General features: G+C 37.8%; 1 protein-coding gene across 3 annotated transcripts in view; it reads right to left on the bottom strand.

The window, feature by feature from the left end:
* stpg2 (sperm-tail PG-rich repeat containing 2) overlaps positions 1 to 21036 on the bottom strand; it is a 55717-nt gene that overhangs the window by 8454 nt on the left and 26227 nt on the right. For 2 of the 3 annotated variants that reach the window (XM_084946677.1, XM_084946679.1), the window contains exons 11-12: positions 5110 to 5275; positions 2948 to 3063 (exon numbers count right to left, since the gene is read on the bottom strand). In XM_084946677.1, the coding sequence (XP_084802803.1) occupies positions 2948 to 3063; positions 5110 to 5275 (282 nt within the window). The remainder of the gene's footprint in view (positions 1 to 2947; positions 3064 to 5109; positions 5276 to 21036) is intronic. The other variant, XM_084946680.1, reaches the window with a different exon arrangement.

Raw genomic sequence — 21036 nt, 5'->3', positions numbered from 1 at the left:
CAACCCAAGGCAGTAAAGTTACAGATGGGGACAAATTTGTTGGTACCATCCCACAAAAAATAAAAAATAAAAACTTTACAACCAATTAGCAGTCAATACTCTGCTGCAAAGAAATGCATCGCCAACAAGTTGCACTCATCAGGGCAGACTGATTCAGTCTGAACATTCAGACTGAAAATAAAAGGCGATTATTTAACAACTTTTGCCCATCTGAGAGCAACCGAAGTCAATTTGAATTGGGCTAAAATTGTTTGGAGACTGGCCACCTTCTACCAGGCAGCCAGTGCAATTTCCTTGCAGTCAAAAGCGGCCACCACAATTACTTGTAATCGGTTGTCAAATGCAAAAAAAACAAAAAAAACAAGACCTAGTCATAATGAGGTTGCCATCCTATTTTAACCCTAATATGACTGTTCTATTATCAAGGCTTCTGACTCTGACCTAATTCTTCATGCAAAAAACATTAAAAAAAAAAAAAAAAAAAAAGCACATTAATGCATATCAAACCTTTGTATAAAGTCTTATGGGAAAACGTGCATGTTTAGAAATCCTGTGAGGAAACAGATTCTCGCATGCCAAGACTGACTTACAAAAAGACACTTTGCTGAACTTGTGATGTAAACTGCACAGAGGAGGGGAGAAACACTAATTATGCTGGAGGCAAAGGAAAAACAGACTTAACACTCTAGAGATACATCTGATATATTAGAATACATAAGTAGAGTTGAGCCTCTATTGGTTATCTCTCTGTGCTGAACCCTGACTGAGCCCTGTGGTGTTATATCATAAACAAACTAAAGGTATGACTACAACAAGTATTGTTTATCAAATGCACTGTGACTACCCTGAGGTCTGACAAACATGGAATGATCGTCGTTTTTCATCAAGCACGTGCAAAGTATATTCTTTTGAAGTTTACACTCGCTTTGTTATCCATTGTTTACTTGGAACAAGTCTTCCCCTTGCTATTGCCGTTTCTGCTCTTCTGGCACATTACACAGTGTGCATTTACCAGTTACTTTTAATTTGTGTTTTGCTGCCTGATTGGCATTATCAGTCAGGTGGATAAATTCACCAGTGCCGGTCATATTCAATTAGACCTGCAATGCTTCTTTAATTATCTGAGACATCTCACCACTACTGTGCTGATACATTTATCACATTTTACTAATGTGCTAAAATTTGACGGTGTTAATTGAACTAAAATTGTGTCCGTGTCAGTGTCTCGAAACACCTTTTGAGGCAGATTTCCTATATGCTTTTGAAGGGCAAAGCTTCTGGAGAAAAAGTCTTCATATTACAGATACAGGTAAAACTAGAAAACAAGTAAAGCAGGGAGAGAAGAGACACAGACTGTAGACTACAGAAGAGAAGACAGTAGAAAGCTGAGAGATAAAACTACACAGAGGCAGCAGGCAGACTGGGACACAGGCAGATGGAGAAAAAAAAGAGCTCTGTGATAACATCGCACCAATGGACATGAACATGATGATGAACTGTGTAGTGAGATTTGAATCAAACCTCGGGTTTTGTCTTTGATGTTCGCCATTCAAAATCAGCGGGGACTGGAAACAATATTAGCACTTTCTTCTCACTCACACACATTCACCATCAGTGGAAACCCAAAGCTGTAATCTCTATTAAAATGCACTAAAACAAAGCAGAGAAAGATTATGCTCTGCTTAAGTTTCATTACAGCTACATTATGCTTCAGTCATGAAGTGCATTTGTCTGTCAGTCCTCTGTGGTGGCTGCATTAAACGACATTACACTTAATAAAAGGCATCTATTTTTACCCAGTTTAATTCAACCAGGTAGGTCAATTAAGAATAAAGTCTCCCACAAACTGAAAACCTGCCCTGTGCAGAAAAGTACATCAGCCCAGGAAAGATATTGAAGTTTGGATTTGTTTTTCTTTTTTCTATTAAGCAATCAATTTCTTCCGCACAGCTCAAGGTCACTGGGAGAAATGTGATAGATTCTGCGGGGATTACAACTCAAGTAGTGTCAGACGTTCTGGGTATTACATCTCAGGTGTACACGACACACACAAAGAGCAACCGCTGTGTCCATATATGCTAAAAACTCAGCATGCATCTGCACACTTAAACTTAGGTCTGTAATGTGTCAGAAAAAAGAAGCAGTTTTTGTTTGGTTGCTTCTGTACAAAACCATAGTGGATTTCAATATGTGATTCAGCTTTAATTCAAGGGCTTTTACAAAAATGTAGCATTTACTGTTTAGGACTTTAGACATTATTTAATACAGTCCCCCATTTTCAGAGGCTTAAAGTTATTTTAACAATTGACTGACAAGAAGTTTCACAGCCAGGTGAGCCTGGTTAACTTGAGATTTCATGATAAATGAAGCAGATAGAATATTTGAAATTGATTCAACTGTGGAATTTGTATTTCAAAGACATGCTAGTGAGAGATGCCATTGTTAGGCTGAAAAACCAAAATAAACCTATCAGAGAGAGCAAAATCTTTAGTCTTGGCTAAATCACCAGTCTGGTACAAAAGGAGTGCACCTAGCAGCTCAGCAACACCAAAAGACCCAAAATACCACACAAATAAAGTGTATGAAGACAGAGTTATTTCCGGGGTTAAGAAAAACAACTTTACAACACCCGGAACAAGTCAAGAACACTCTTAAGGAGGAAAGAGTATCACTGTCAAAGTCTACAATCAAGAGATGCCTTCATGAATTCATAAAATGTATAATGTGTATAAAATGTCTGTAATGTAACTTTGTTAAATCCTTGAACGTGAGTCATATAATTGTTTGATTGTAAATCCACTGTGGGGGTATACAGAGGCAAAACTATACAAACTGCATCAAATTGTGGACATAAATGTACTTTAGTTCAGTCAAGCGCACTGGGAGTATGGTACAAAGTGAGGATGTTTTACAAGGCTGACATTAATAGATCTTTTTGTACTGTTACCCAATAAGTGTCAGGTCCTGGGCTGATGTTCTTGGGAACTTTGAATCGATCTTCTTTGGAGGACATCAGTGTCAACTTTGGAGCAGATTTTACACTTGGGTTGTACTGGCCGGGGCCTGATGAACACAAACACACTTAGAAGCCAGTAAACATACAAAGAACACTCTTTTTACCTTACCGGACTTTGTATAGTTTCGTATTTCCTGATTAGTTTTTATTTTATTTCTTTTTTTTACGTTTTGGTTTTAATTTGATTGTACTTATAGTTAGTTTCCTTTTCATTGTTTGAAAATGTTTATTTTTAGTCTAGTTTCTATTAGTTTTCGTCTTAGTTCTAATCTTTATTAATTATTATTGTATGACCAGCATGTGTCAGAGGCAACATTTAGCAAAATCACTTCAAGTATTACAATAAAAACACAGAACTTTTTCAAAACAGCTGACTCACAGTCTTGTGGAAATCCAAAGTCTCAATAAATATTTCTATGAAAGCCTCATAAGGCAAATTGTGATAACATTTTTACCAAACTAACAAATACAATATGTTTATTTTATTTTCATTAGTGTTCCAAGTTCAAAAAATCATTTCAGTTAGTTTCAATTCTTTCTAAAAGTCTAGATTTAAATTTAATTTTAGTTAACTAAAATCTTTTTTCACCTTTAGTTTTTCATTTAGTTTTAGTTAACTATAATAACCTGGCCACATACTATCACCTTCAGGCTAAGCAATCATAAGATCTGAGCCAAAAAAATCCCATCATAATCTTAAATTGTTAGTACAAATCTATATTTCTGTTGATTATCAAATTCTATACAAGTTTTAGCACAATTAAAGCTAAAAGAAGTAACTGCCATGTGACTCTCTGGATAAAAGGTCTACAGCAAAGCTGTGGCAGATAAGAATTGTAATTGTTTTTTGTAATCTCTGGAAAATGATATACCTGCATAATACTGGACTCTGATGTGAATCAGAGGATGGACAGAGGATGGACACAATCCAATAAAACTTCAAAGCTAAGGTTACAAGAATAATGCTAACACCCAACTTTTAAGGAGTTATGATATAAAACTTTTACAATTGATTTTTTAAATGGTTTAATGGACCCCCGGGCAAGATATTATATTCACTGCATTTAGAATTGTGATAAGGGGACATAAAATATATAAAGAATTCATCATTGGTCTAACAGCTTTAAAGTAAGACAACAATAGGTGCTATTCAGCCCCAGTGGCTACATGCAATCAACTTATGACTACACACATGGTTAAAAACACCTTGAGCAACTGCTAATGTCACAGATCATTATGAGCACCACAGTCATTAACTTTTGCTCAGAAATAATGCATAGCTAAACGCTCGGTCCTACCATTATCAGAAATATGATCACGTTAGACCCAGCATGATAAGTAATATAATGTTCCATATATTATAGACCTATTCATAAATGCAAATTCAACTATGGGGGAAAAAAGCATGCGCATATCAGTGTGCTTATTGTGCGTCTCTAAGTTCACGTTAAGTGTCCATATACGCGTGTCCACATAAGTGCTTCAGGGTGGAGATGTATAAGTGTGTGCGTGTTTGCGTTCTAAGCAGAAACAATTCTGCAAACAGTTCAAATCTATTTATATGCAAATTGGATTTTGGTTAAATGGTTTGAGGTTTCTCCTGGGTTGAGTCCCTTGGTGAAAGGGGGCTAGTCATAAATTATCCAAGTAAGTCATGAATCTATCAATTTTCTAACAACATTTTTCAATGGGGGTGTAACTCAGGTAAATATTAGGTTTGAGGCCCATAGAGATGAAACTAATTGGACTGTATGATAGCAAAGGGAGGCACAGTACAGTTTGTGAATATTTAGCACTGAAAAGAAAGGAAGGACCGACCCACACATAGACTGAGCCGTTTCTCTTTACATAATGTCCTTGTGGGTCTTTATTATAATGTATTTTGAGGGGGCCCACTGAACCTGTGGAGCCCAACAACATAGAAGACCAAAATGCTGGACGCAACAAAGCTAACACTTGAAATTGGGTTTAACGCTTTGTTTAGTGTTTAGGTATTCAGGTAGGCATTCAGCTGTGGAAGTAAGGGTTATGGTATGGGGCAGGGAAATGCATTATTTTGATTGACAGACCAAACAAAAAATCGAGTGCTACACCTGGCACGCTGGAGTTACTGTGTAGGAAGAAATCATTTCTTGGTGCAGCAGACAGGAAGCAGCTTTGCCGTTTCTTAGCGTCTTCACTTCGGGGTTCTAAGTAAGAGTGGCCATTAACCTTCTCAAATGTCTGACTCACATTGTATCTGCTGGGTGCAGGGGAATCCTACAAGAAGAGAAAAGCAGAGCATAGGAGAGTAATGATATATTAGAAAAAACTGACACTAACATTTATGCAACAAAATGAAATGCACAAATGTGCAGTTTCCACTTTTAACATTTCACAGCTGCAAGGTCAGCCATCTGTTATTAGAACACACTCACATGGTCCCATTTATTATAGTGTCACTCATGTATGCATGAATATTGGTGTGCAAATGCAAGGTAATCCAAACAGTGTCAAATCATCTTCATCAGGGTTATTGTTTTTATCTAGAAATAAAACAAGCAGTGAAAAACTACTTTAGTTAATTGATGTCAAAATGCAAACTAGAATTTAAAAAACTGAACAATTTAACAAACTCAAACAATATTGTGAACTTACAAAACTAAAAATAAGTTGCTTAAAAGAAAAATGCACCAATAATGATAAACACATGCACAGTGTCTTCAGTTGTAGTGTTCGTCATTTTGGTCAAATTTGTCAACACATGTTTGTGAAGAATGAAATATCTGCATAAGATTTACAGTTATGTTTAATATGGCTACTGGTTTTTAGGCGGATAGTGTGCAGTTTGAACTGCGATACCTGTGTGACCGCACATATTCCCCCCAGGGAGGCGTCTGAGGACATCACCTTGGGAAAAGGCACCCACTCTGTTGAGGGGCCCTAGTGTAGCACGCAACTCAGGCTCTCTTCAAGTACCTAACGGTTATCGCAAGTCTACTTCAGAAGTGACGTGATGCACACAGACATCATCTTTAAAAGCCTGAATGGCACAATGACAATCATAAATGCCATCATGTCCAGTAATTGTAAAACGGTGTGAAAATGGAGTTGGCGTACAAAGTGAAATTCAGCAAAGCCACCCTGTGCTCTGACAGACATGCACAGCTGGAAACTGAGAATATTTCGAGCCTGAAAAATAAGATCTGCTGATTCAGAGTTCGCACGCTTTTTTACGAAAAAAAAAAAGTTTAGAGAGAAACTCAGAGTTTGAATGTGTGACAGAATGACCAGCAGCTAAATTGCCAACTGCTTTCTGCAGCCCAACCAACCAGGCAGGCTAAGATGCCCCGATATGTTTGGAGTTCATGGTGACAGAGTTCGCGGCAGGGGCAGTACCTGCCTGAGCCAGTAAATTTGGTCCAGCTGAGAAGGAGAAAATTAGAAAATTTGTAGAAAATTTGCAGAGGTTAGACAGAAGAGCTGCGAAGGCAACCCACACCATGGTTGCCAGACAAGACTAGATAAGACACTGACATTGACAGCTCCACAGGTGGTGGATTAAGCAAGCCGGTATTTTCCGCATTGTTCAGATCCAAATATAATTCATAGCTGTGCACGGTGATGCAAATAGACAGGGGTTGGCTCCATGTCGAGGTGAACTCGGATATCTGAAAACAGGGACAGGTGTTTCTTTTTTTACCCTTGTCACCTCTGAGTGTATTAGGAATTGCACAGCTTTAAAGAACTTTCTCCTCAAACGTTAGCTCCGGGATACCTTTCAGGAACTTTGTTGTGCAAAACAAGCTGCACCCCTGAGAAATTAAATTAGTTAAATTAGCACACCCCAGGCAATCTGCTCACCAAAGGGAGCACTGCTAGCACCAACAGGAGGAGTTAAACTAATGTTAAACTGGCAGCTGACAACAAAGCCAACTAGTAATAGGTAACTGTGATGACATGTATGTATGTATGTATGTGTGCTCATATGTGGGCCTCATATGCGATCACATCTATCTTCAAAACTGTGACTACAAGTGTCTTTAACCAGGACATGAAACTGCATGAAATCTATCTGTTGTACCAACCAAATGAACTTAAATTTGCACATACACTGAAAGTTTGTAGATACTACACTCCTACAAAAAACAATGTCAGAAACAGATGGCATCTCCAACATGTCACAAGTAATTTCTTGCACATAGACTACATATCAGATTATTATAACCTTAGTCTTTATAATAAATATTAATACAGAGCTAATTCACAGAGGTACCCTTGGTGATACCAGTGATAGAATTTTAAATCTGAAATGGAGAATGGGTGAATCGTGGGTGAAACTCGCACTTCGACTGCTGCAGAGGAACCTCAGTTACTGGGGATTTGTCAGTGGGTCTCTGAATAATTGATGCTGAAGGCTGAATATAGCGGCACGATCCACTTATCCTAAACATAGGAAGGCTGTCATTTACCTCACGCTGTCATTTCCCAACTGCTGCATTCTCCCGCTCCTCCTAGGTAGCCGTCCATCTTTAATCACTTTTAACTGCGGCCATTTAGCTTTTCATTATAGACACAGCAGGGGGACAAGGTTGCAAGCACAACATGTGTACGACAATATAACCGTACACAAAACATGGAAACATTCAATTTGAAGATGCACATAGAAAAAAATCATTTCTATGTGAATGTAAAAATGAAATTGAAAGAAGGTGAAGAAAACAGTGACACGGTCTCCTGTAGTTTGGCTGGTTTGGTTAGTGTCATGGTTGATTTAATACAACTGACACCTGTAGGCACATCTGTGGAGCCCTGTGGTCTATAATTATACCGGAATATGGAACAAACCATGTTCCCAGTAGTAGTCATCAACTATTGACAGCACTCAGGTTGACTTTAATTACACACCCTTGACATTTAGACAGCTCAATACTTGCCTTCTACACACACACACACACACACACACACACACACACACACACACACACACACACACACACAAACGTTTCTTAATGATTCTGTCACATTGCCCTTGTCTGTCTGAAAGTGACTGAGTGAATATATACAGTAGATGCTAGATACATGTTTATGACAGCCAATGGTACAGAACAACAGAAATTAAATATTTTTATGTTGGTATTTTTATAATGCAAGTCTATCAGAAATTAACAAAATATAACTATAACTATTAATAAGATATTAATTAAGTAATGGTATTTTTCTAATGCATGCTCTCACTGAAGGATTAAAAAATAACTACAAAAACTGAATATGTGTGCATCTCCACATCAGTTGTTAGACCTCACATTGCTGTGTCAAGAGGCTGGTGCTATTTGAAGAAAAAAAATCTCTTCTCGAGAGGGCTGCTGCACAATTTCACATTATAGTGAGGGTCTCTGTGGAGCATTCGGTTTATTCATGAAAAATGTTTGGAGCACACCTCTCAGAACTGTTACCTTGATCAAGAAAAATGAAGTTGTGGGAACAATTTTTCCTTGTACAAAATTTTATGTTTATTACGGTTATTTCAAACTATTTTATTCAAAATTTTACAATTTCAGCCATCATATACAGGTATATGTATAAATATTGGTTATTTTTTACTTTTTCATGCACATACGTAAAGTATCATTTCTACAAGAACAGCCAGAATACTATCCTTTAGTATTCTCACGCATCCTCGCTCACAGCTTTAGAAGAGTTTCACCCTGGCTAAATCCAAACACAAAGTGAGATATTTCATATTATCTTTTTACAGTATAGCCTTTCTTCCGCACCATCTCCTCTCATACTAATGACTCAAGCACACTTGACAGTGGCTGTATTAATGATCTGGCGGTACGCGTAGTGACAGCTTTGACTAATGGTCAGGCATAACATATGAGGTGTATGTGTGTCTCTGTCCATGTGCACATCCACGTGTGTGTGTGTGTGTGTGTGTGTGTGTGAGTGAGAGAGAGAGAGAGAGAGAGAGCGCGAGGACTACATCCCATTCTTCATCATCTCATTACTCTTAAAACCTTTCACTCTTCTTTTCAGAGTGGAATGCTATTTTCAGACTTTCAGACTGTACTTCCATGCTGGATATAATATATTTTGACTTTCTCCCTCTCTCTTGCATATATGTATGTATGTGTACAGATAGATAGATAGATAGATAGATAGTTGTGTGTATATATATATATATATATATATATATATATATACACAGTCTGCATGTGTCTTTGGAATAATATTACCTGTTTCCAGTGCAAAGACTTTCGAATCCTTAAATTCTCTGTTTAATTTGCTCTCAAGTGTAGGCAATTAAGACAGTTAAGTCCATGCAACACTCTACTTACTTTTCAAAAGTGCTTAGACATCTGGGGCTGTGATCAACACCCAACAAGAGTACTGTTGGCCTAAATACTAAATAATTCTAGCAAAGAATTTTCCTTCAGCAAAGAAAGAACAGTGGGAGATTGTGTAGTTCACCCAGCTGCTATATAAAGGGTGTTACTGGTTGATTTAGAAGAAAAATAAATTAATGGATTGTAAATCTATAGACACAATAATATAATTTGTTTATATGACAAGCACTGCACCATTTTTTTGTTTAATCAGCAGCATTTGTTTTATTTTCTTTTGTGTGTGTTGTTTTGCTTTGTGTAACAAAATGGAGTGATGACATTTAAATGAAAGGAGAACACCCAGAAAGCACTGTCTATCAGTGTGTCATAGGCACAGCTGGTGTCTCATCACAGAGCCTGATAACCATCTGCCTGATTTTAGTAGTGGAGGTATGGTTGGTGCCGTAAGGCCTTAATGAGGTTTTAGACAGGTCTTCAATATAGATGCAATGACAGAAGGAAACCATATGGGTCCCATTTGCTTCCTACTCACACTTTATGGGCAGCAGTTATTCTAACAATTTGCTGACAGCTACAGTTTTCTGCTGTGTTTTGTAGTCTTGTAATCTTGCTTTCTCCTTAATTTATTTTTATCCTTGTCTTTCCTTGCATATTTACTATTATCTTATTGCCTTGCCTTTCTCTTTCTTACTTGAGTTTCTTTTTGTGCTGATTTTTGCTAGCTAGGTCTCCATCACTCATTCTTTTGCAAAAGTGCTCAACTTCCTGCTTTAACAAACTTAAATGTAAACATCCATAGCTGGGTTCTGAGGAACAATTGTATGGAAGTTTTAAATTTCTGTCTTGATGAACCACAGTGAACCAAGACCTAACGCGCTTTTCTTTTTTTCAGTCACATTTACTGTTATAATCAGGGATGCTCATATTAAATATTGCCTGTAATCCTTGTAGGCCAAAGCTCAGGCTTCAGACAGCTTCCGACAGTGTTTTATAATGTCATTTGGAAGAATTATAGTCACCTCATTGATTAAAAAGAATGCTTTTATGAATGGAGGGAGGAACTGGCTTCAGTAACTTCAGGGGCACAACGGTGGTACAGTGGTTAGAACTGTATTGTTGCCTCAGAGCTTAAAAGTCCTGGGTTTGAATCCACCAACCACCCAGGGCTGAAGCAAATTAATGGATGTAACTTGTTTCAGACAAAGGATAAACTGAGGCGCTGCACCAAGGCTGAGTAAAACCCAACAAAGTTCTTCTAGTGGCATCCAAGAATACAAATCTGAAGCTCAAAATGTGAGCATAATAAGTTCCCTTTAAGTGACTCCTTCTGACTGATTTATGCAGCAATCACAGACCAATCTATAGAGTGGGGCAGGTTAATAATCCTGTATAAAGTCTGACACCCACAGCTGGGGCCTTGATGATCTATGATAGATCCAGCAGTGTTCCAGAAGTGCCCAATTGAGTATAACACCCACGCCAGGCCTTACACCTTACTGGCCTTTACTTTCCCTGCTGTCCCCTGGCCGCCTGCCTAGATGACTGTGCACTTGGCTCCTAAAATCATCACCTCCTACTAAACAGCTGTCCATAGCCAAATACACACAAAACACACAGCTGCTGCATAAAACTGATACATGCCCACACCTGCATATGGCAGCACACACACACACACTCAAAAAAAGGCACTAAACACACAGCTGCTGGCCACAGCTGGTGCCCATACTTTGGACAGAGAAATACACGTGTACATAGGCATGCACATACACAGAGTGGACACAGCTGCTTAACACATGCGTCTCCTTCATCAACTCGAAGAGTGAGACAAAGAGAGAGAAACATCGAGAAACCGATTAACCGTCAGAGAAAAAAAGGTAATGCGAGGGGAGAAAAATATCTAGAGATGGTCAAACCAAAAGATAAATGGTATACAAGAAAAAAGAAATCTGTAAAGATTAGAACAAACAACTGAAGCTGAGAAAACTGGCGGCATAAGTGAAATGCAGTCCTCTTAATAGACAAAGACAGGATCAAATTAAAGAACCAGGCCTGCTACATCTCACTTCTCCTAATCCAATCTACACGTGGAAAATAAGTTTTTAATTTGTTTAAATACTGATCTCTATTCTGGGCAGTGTCACAGGTCTGCAGGTATCTGCTGACGATTCCATTATTCTCAAATAAATAAATACAAATGGGACCCAATCTCTCGCTACTTTCAAAAGCAGGTCGATACAAATAAGATTTGACAGACAGAGCATCGTCCTGACGCTAGACAGAAAAGATGCATCTGAAAGGCTTCATTTATCAAAATCGCAGCATTTTATATCTGGCTTTGTATTAATGCTGCTAGCTGACAATATTTCTTATTTGACTCACTCTAAGCAACTGATTTGAAAGAAACAGTGGACACGTGAAAGGAATCATTACCTACTTTATTAAAGACTTTCCTCACCAGAAAGCAGACGGCAGACTGGTGGATGTTAAACTGAAATGTTGTTTCAGTGCTTGGCACCAAACTTTTCTTTTAATCCTAGAAAAGCAAGCTGACCAGAGAAACTTTTAATTAAGTTTCTGAATATGCTTCTAAATGATGCTTCGATATTTTCTTTGCCAGGCAACATATTTTGGCATAGTACATGTTACAGTAATGGGTAAACTTTAACAAGTCAAGCAGATGACAGACAACTGTTTGCCTTATTTAATTGGCAAAATAAACAGTTTCCTTTTAAGAAGCATTTTAGTGTAAGAAAGGTTGTTTACATTGATGATTTTGATCAAAATGCAATCTGTTTGTTATATGTCTTATAACACAGTGTAAAGATGTGAAATCAATGGAAAATATCTGCTAATTAATTAAGAAAATGTAAAACAGATGATTTTTTTTTTGTCTGTACATGATACAGATATGAGTATTTAATGACAACAGCCCAAACACCATACCAGCAATGCACATGATGGGTGTGGCCTCTGCAAACGCTTGTTGTATGAATTTTTTTATGAATTTGCCAGAAGTCATGTTGTGTTTATCCACCTTCTTTCGTAAAACGTCTTTTATTCAGAGTCACAGACTGAGGAGGGGCTGTTTTTCAGTTGACTTGTTTTATAACAGCGAGACAGCAGGGAGGTAACAATAACCAGGACTTCACAGCAAGAGGGGAAGAGTAGGGGGGAAACGCCAGAAAAAGAATTCCACCAAGCGTATGTGATCTTTTTTCTTCAAGCAATAACTTAGATAGCATCCACACATCATCAAATCTGAAAGTGCAACACAGACAAGTTCCCCATCTGTGCCCTATCACACATTTTAAGACGTACTTGTGTTTCTCTCTCATTTCTTTGTCTTTCCTCTGTTGCTCGTGCATCCAGCCGCATTTCCCACATTTATTCCTGTGCCTCTGACGCATTCCTTTTACTGTCTCTGTGGTCTCCATTATCTCTAATCTTTTATGTCTCCCCACCCCCTCTACAACCCACAATACGCTGTCTTTGTACACTGAAAAAGATTTGCAACAATGTGCTATAGTGTTACTAAACATCTACATTTTCATCAGTTATGAATCAATGAATATGTAGCCGTCTCACTCAAGGGAAATTAAGCTTACCACGCCTTAATTAGAGGACAGGTGGTATCAGAAAAAGCCATTTTTGCATTAAGCAAGTAGCTATTAAAAGAAGTACCCTTCAACAAGTACCCGTTGTTTACTCTTAACCAATATTGACATTTTACAATAACATGTTTCAGTGAAGCTTGGAACTATAATGTTGTCAAGTTTATTTATATAGAGCATTTCGGCACAGCAGACATGTAGACCAGTGCTGCACAACAATCAATAAAACAATGGAGAAAACCAAAAAAGCGAGAGAACATAATTACAGGCATAATTAAAACATTAAAACTATGAGTCTGAGAGCTTCAATCAATTCTCTCTAGAAGCCAATCTAGTGCTTAGAACTAGTAAGAGCTATCAGTCAGCTGAAATAAGAATATAACAAGGGGTATAAAACTGTAATTTCTGTGACTGATATTTTGGGACAAGCCCATGTAAGAATTTATAAGTGAAGAAAGGGTTTTAAAAATGAATCCTAAACTCCACAGGTGGTTAAATATGTTCATGTTTCCATTTACCAGCCAGGAATCTAGCAGCAGCATTTTGTCCTAACTGCATTTGTGATAACAGCGCCTTGCCTACTCTAAATAAAGAATATCAGTCTGGATGTGATAATCACCCTCTCATTGTTTTTAAAAGAAAGCAAAGGTTTGACTTTACCTAAAAGTCTTAATTGAAATAAGCTATTTGATGACAGGTTTAATCTGCAACTCTAATTTCAGGGTGGAAAAAGATTAACAATTATACAGAAATTGACATGATACATGCTTCTTTATATGAAGGTTACAGAATGAAGTGATATTTGTGAACTGAGCTTTCTGGCATCAAGCGAGATTAAAAACCAGGATTTCATTTTTATTCTCATTGAGGGCGAGGACGTTCAGCAAAAGCCGCATTTTAACCACAGCTAAATATAATTTTCTTTATCGCATCTTCTATGGCACCTTTATCAGTCAAAGTATCTGTCAATAGGCTCTGAATATTAATCTTTTATGCGAGGACTGACAGGAGCCTAACTGAGAACATGTATGTTCTCCTGAAGATAATCACTCTTTATTTTGGACACTACGAGCTTTTGGCACATGAGGTACAGGATGCTGTGATGCAACAGACAAAATGTGACTGATTTAAATGAGAGCGCATCCTTTGCCCTCTCAAGCAACACAAAGAAATGTTCCCTAATCTGACACCTCCAACAGCAGCATGACATTATCTATAATAGCTCCCCAAACTGCCAACCTTTCATATCATATCAGTGCTACTGTTAAAGTTTGTTAGGGTTAGGTAAGGTAGCAAAGTTCCTTGATCCAACTTAAGACAACATAGTTTAGTTTAAGGCATTATTAAGGTACTAAGGACCTCAGTAATTTTGGTTATTGTCACAACCAGTGGTGATAATGGTCAAAAGAAATCAGCATTTCTAGCACAAAGTAAAGTTCAACACAGTCAGGCTTTCTTCACAGTTTGCACTTCATTCAGTGGCTTTAGTGAGATACGACTTAACAAGCTGCACATATAATACGTATTCCCCCAGCAGAGACTATATATTGTGCCTACACATGCTGTAAATAAAATAATTGTTGGAAAACAGGCACTTCCAGCAATTTTAAACCAAAATTCAGAATATAATTCCCTCCATTTTGTTTTTGATTCTCTCAGCTGTAGACTCAGCTCCTGTTTAAGGCTTTGAGAGTAAGGATTAAATATAAAAATAGAATTCAAACATAGGCTCACTCTCTGGACAAATGTCATCTGCAACAGTGCAGATGTCCTGTTTTAGGATCACATATTAATGCTATGTGGGAATCCCACTGTATCTGGTTTAAATGTTATCCTAAATAGTGTATATATCTTTATAATGATTCACCATCAATGTTTGAGGTATGATTAGATTTCTCTCCCTAGGATCGTATGAATTGTTTTAAAATTTTCAAGGGAGGTGATGCTGAAAAAGGCTATTTTACTAGCAGTATTAAATACAGGACAATATACTTTAACCTGTACATTCATTTTGAAAGTCTTATTATATTGCAAACCTTAACCAAATATAGACATATAGCTGACGAGTATTCATTATGTATTATACAGACAGTTTCTATCCATATATTTTCTTAAGCACCTATCAAATTCGGAGTCACAGGTGAGAGGTGGAGTACACCCTGGACAGCTTGCCAGTCTATTACACTCACACCTACAACGAATTTAAAACACAACATGCATCCATGTCTGTAGACTGTTAGAGGAAGATTACCTGGACAGGAAAAAACATAGCCACAGGGAGAACAAGCAAACTACATGTGGATTTGAGTGCCAAAGTTTTTTGCTGTGAGATATTCAGCGCTGACCACTGTGCCGCCCACATTTGTACTTCAATCTTAATAGAATGTATTTCTATAAAGTAACATTTATTCCTATAAAGTTTGAGCAAGCAACCTGTTGATTCCTGTTTCTTTAACAGTAGCCAGTACATTTTCAGAGGCTGCATTCGTAGCTGTGGCTAAATAAGCATTTGCATGCAGAGTTCGCATATAGTGATCAATTTTAGCCAGTGGATCCAAACAGAGCAGCAACAATCACATGATACCTGGGAAACAAACAGGGTACACTTCACTGAGCACAGAAAGTTTTTGTATGCATCAAGTATTAGTATCCATGAGGACTGGTATTCAATATATGCCAGCCGGGGTTTGACTTTGTGTCGGATCTGAAAGGAAATAAGTGGTATCGCACATCACAAGGAGGAGGGTAAATCAGCTCGCACAACAGCACATAGCCGTAGGTCATTTCCTTTCTTATTTTGTTTATTGCTGCAAGCAAACAGAGGAGAGTGAGCAAGTATAGAAAACACAAAAAGAAAGAAAAAGGGAGTCAAATCTCTCATCTGAAAAAAATAGTCAATACCGCTACGAAATGCAACAGCAGGAGTCGGTCCACCCCGTTTCCTCTTCACTTTTTACTTTTCTATCTATCACATTTATTAAATGTTCTCAAGATATTCAAAGCATGATGGGAGTGTTACTGTCTGATGCCTCAGGGTAGAAGTGTCACTAAGCGCTCATTCAATCACTTAATTGTGCGTGTGTGTGTTGTGTGTGCATTAATAAGAGTTTGCAAATGGACCTATCTAGACATGTTTCTACATTCCAGGTGATATCGGAGTAATATGTATGTATTTATGTGTTTATGGGTGCATTTCAAATGAGTCGCGTTCACAGTAACAGCACTGTGTGTCAGTGTGTGTGAGCTTGCTTAAATTCTCACAGGGATTCCCATCATCATCATTACCCAGACAGCTGACAGTAAAATCCATATCAAATCTATAAGTCTATTTTCCTGTTTTTGTTCCTTTCTTTCATCACCCGACTCCCTTGTCTCCCATAAATAGAGGCTGTACCATGACATGCCATTAGCTGTCCATGGATATATCATAAAAATGCAATGAAACACAGAGACAAAAAGTCAATAAGTGACAAACCCTGGCCCACTGCATATTTTGCAACTCAACCATATCTCGCCCATGGCATATGCAACTGTCACACTCTCTGACTGAATCCCGCTGCTTGTTTTTATCATCTTTAATTTTTCACCACTTGTCCTCCCATCTTTCTCCCTTCATTTGAGCTCTTTTTTTCCCTCTTCCATCAAACCCCACCACCAACTTTCTACTCAGTTCCTTAATCTCACCCCCTTCATTCTCTGTGTAATTTCGCCACATGGGTTTCCACATTTCGGTTCATTCTGCAGCGCAGAGCAAGCGTTGATGCTCTTCAGCTGGATAAATGTATGTTTAGCAAACACTCTAATTATCTCAACCAGAGCTAATAGGATAGATAATTACACAATATACACAGAGGCTCTCTTTCGCGTTCTCTTTGTCTCTCCTTCAATCCCTCCTACTGTTTCTTCCATTTAGTTTCATCTCTCCTTTAATTTTTCTGTCTCTCTCAAATCCATTATGTGTGGTATCTTTTTCTGAGAGCAGTATATTGTTTTTTGCACTTGTCATCCACATTAATGAGGTTTTTCTTCACTGTGTCAGCCCTTGTCAATGATGTCTCTCTGTGTCACTACACACAGCATCGACTGAATAAGAATTTTATGCTGTATATGGCCAACAGAAGGGATAGGAGGGAAGCACAGCAATTTAGAATCCACATACCTCCCCTTGACAATATATTTTTGACTTGGTGTGCATCAATACTGGCAGGACACTCTGGAGCTGCCTCACACACTGTAGGTACAGTAACACCTAGCACAGTTACATATTTTAGCATTTAACGTTAACTATGTTTTATGAGTGAGTTAACTTAATTTCAGTACATGGCCCTTATTACCCATCATTCACAGTAACAAAAGCAAAATTATAATATATGAGTAAGTGTACAATGCACACAGCCTGCGTATTATCTTAACAAGCAACAGAAGGAGCTGCCAAGCGGAGGATGGAAATGTCTCCAGCTGAGAAGTGCTCCCTTTTTTCTATTTGTTTTCATTATTATTTTGGTACCATTGATATATTATGAATCTTGCTTCCAATCAATGTCAGTGGTACATGTAATAAAAAACATGTTTAATATCGTCTCTCACTGATTCAGTTTCTCTGAGAGAGAATTATGAAGTCTTCTTCATTGTCAGTAAAAGATATTAGTACAGATAAAGTGAAGTGTGTTTGACTGACAGAGACATTATTGCTTGGTTACAGTTTCTTCCATGAGGCAAAGAAAATTGCAACAAAAAATCTTCATATTGTTGAATATTTCAATTGGGGGGGTCACTGGCCAGCTGGGGCCCTGCATGTGTTCACTCTGATACCAGGACCGTAGGGTTCCTCCCATAATCCAAAGATATTTTTGTGTAAGATATTGGTGTCAGAGCTCACATTTATATGAGAGTTCCCTGTGTTAGCCTTGTGTTAGACTGGTGACCTGTCCAAGGTGTACAAAACCTGCTCTAGTTAATAACTTATTGTGCTCACTGAATTTTGAGCTTCTAGAAGGTAGGGGAGGCCAGTGAGGATACCAAAGCTATGCTATGTTTATGCTGTCTTTTCATCTTGGTGTTACAATTAAACTATTTTCATATAATAGTAGATGTCGATGTGACCATAGCTGAGGGTAGGGGCGTAGATCAACCGGTATATCGAACTCTTCGCTTTTACACTCAGCTGTCTTTTCAACACACCAAACCACTACAATCAACCATCTATTGATCTCCCACTTCCCTCTCCCCTCACTCGTAAACAAGACCCTGAGATACTTAAACTCTGACCCATAGTGGGCATTCCACCCTTTTCCAGTTTGTCAAATGTCTGAGTTAGATGTTTTCCTTTCATTGCACTAAAATACATACATCTTGAGGACTATTTTTAAATGAGGCAAAACATCTGAAGATCTCAACTTGGACCACTTTTACATGTTGTCATATCGTAAGTCACAAATGCCCCCAAACTGCACAGATGAACAGATTTTAATCACATTACATTTATTGAGTTTCCATGGAGAGTTTCCTTTTTCTTATGTTTTTGAAATAGTTTTTGTATTAACTTGTGTATATCTGCCATAATTCACACCTGTTCATTAACAACAATAGCATACAGTCAGTATTTAGAGTTGTTACAGATCAGACAATAAATGAGGAAAAACCTCTTATTTTCTGTTGTGCTGTAAACATAAGAGAGGGCAAATTTCTCACACAAATCTGTGCGTAAATCATGCATACAGACATTTCGCACAAATCAGTGATTCATCAATATTTTCATACCTGGATTTGTTTGTACTCTACGGTCATTATTTATGGTGATTATTTGGAGTTTTCCAAAACGCTTTAAGTTAAAAAATATTCACAATTACAATTAAATAATTAAATAAAAGATTAAATTGTATGTAAAGAAAACAAAATGCTAAATGTGAGGGTATAGGATTTCATCTTTTAATTTACAAATTTTTCTAATATTCTTAATCTCATTTTATTTTACCTTAAGTTATGTCGTCTTTCATTAAGAATGACTTCTGTTATTGTTGGATGTCATCACACACAGTCTCATTTCTTGGCATTTAATGGCACCGCTGATGCTGAAGAATACTGATTTTTTTCACTGCAGTGAGTTTCTCATCTCAGACTGACAGATCAGCTGCTCACTGATCTCAACCTGTTTTCTTCTCTTGCTTAGTCTCGTAGTCCTTTAAACTTTGATGTCCAAACCTTTGTTAGTTTTGTTTTGTTTGTCTTTTTAATTTGACCCACAGTGAGTGTCTTGGAGGAAATGATAATAACAACCTCTGTCACTCCCATGGAAACACTTTGGAAAGCTGCACAATTTCTGGCTTCCTCCTCAGACAGTACTGTTTCAGTTTCTTGAGTATGACTTTCTAATCTTCATCACTGCTCAAGCCTGTTGGTTTAAGGCCAGTGTGCACATTTCATGAATCCAATCCAAGGGTGTCTGAACAACATGAGTCAAATGTGTTATTTTTATTTATTTTTAATTCTACCTACTTTAGGATTTAAACTTCAGTACTGGCAAAACTGATCATTTATACTAATTGAGAATATAGTAATGAGATAAATGAAAAATTGCAGGACTGTTGTTAATGCTGGAAATAAACTAAAGCGGAGAAAGTTGCAACCTTTCACTTGCTGAAAATACAGAATAATGAGGCTCTGCTTCTTCGGTAGTTTCTGCTTTAGTGGTGTAACGGTGGTTAATCTAAGGTGTTGGCTGAACTTTTCACTTTTACCTCATGGATTTTTTTTTATATCAAATAATACTCTATTTACTCACAGTCATTGCATTGTGTATCTCATTGGATTAACCAATAAGTGTAACCCACTGTCCACAATTCAATGACATCACAGGTTACAATGTACCCCTTATTAAAGGAATAGCTATCACCTTACGATAAACCAATACCCTTATCACTGACAATTCCTCACTCTCACTAAATAAAAAAGAGTGAAAATCCACTAGAAACTTTATTAATCTTATCACTGGTAACAGAGATGATGTAAAGCAGAGATGTAGTTGAAGAACTTGACAGACAAAATGCCAAGTCAAATTTCTCTCCTGTCACTTCAAGGGACAAGGCAATACTTCACTGACTTATAGAAAAGGGAGGAATTCCACTGCCTCGGGTTGAAACATAGGTCCAAATTAAATTCTACCCTTATTCTCTGCCAGCACTGCCTGAGGGTATCCCATGACCTTTGCGGGAGAAAGGCCAGTGTCAGGAAGGGTTGGACAGGAGGAGGAGAGAATGTGAAAAGAGGTATATGAGGTGAAAGAAAACAGTGATGAAAGAGGGGGGGAAAGAAAGATGTAGGGAGACCAGTCCAGAAGTGAAGAAAGAAGGGTTGGGGATCAAGGGAAATAATACTGGAAAACGCTCTGGATTAAAGTGGGAGAGAAAAGCAAACACTCATTTAAGCTGTGCTCTATACTCATAATCATCTCTCCTTTCATATCTGCCATTTCCCAACAAGATGTGAGTCTTTCTTCTCCCCAGACAGGTAATCAGCCCCTATCAGATCCAGACCTGTGGGTAAAGTGCAGATCTGACATAGCTTCAAGTATTTGAACAAGTCATGTTGTGTTTGATTTAAATTGTCAGAAATTTAAGAAATCCACCACCAGATAAGACTCCACAAAATCTTCCTATTAAATTATGCAGTACTTGTTACACAGTATACACTTATCAGCCACTTTGTTAGGTACACCTTGCTAGTCCCAGGTTGAATCCACTTCTCTCTTGAAAACTATTTTTTTTCTGGCATAGATTCACTAAGATGCTGGAAACAATCCTCTGTGCTTTTGCTTCATATTGACATGGCAACATCACACAGTCGCTGCAGATTTGTCAGCTGCACATCCATGATGTGAATTTCCTGTACCACCACAACCCAATCTCTATTGGATCAAAATCTGGTGACTGGTGAGGCCATTTGAGCACAGTTAACTCACTGTCATGTTCAAGAAACCAGTTTGAGATGATTTGAGCTTTGTGACATGGAAGTAGCCATCAGAAAATAGGTACACAGTGGTGATAAAGTGATGGACATGTCTAGGGTGTAAAAGTAAACCCTA

Source organism: Perissodus microlepis, chromosome 12 (genome assembly GCF_051167445.1).
Source record: "Perissodus microlepis isolate ML-2025 ecotype Zambia chromosome 12, ASM5116744v1, whole genome shotgun sequence".
NCBI lineage: Eukaryota > Metazoa > Chordata > Actinopteri > Cichliformes > Cichlidae > Perissodus > Perissodus microlepis.
The sequence above is the reverse complement of the archived record's forward strand: the minus strand, read 5'-3'. Positions and strand labels throughout refer to the sequence as shown.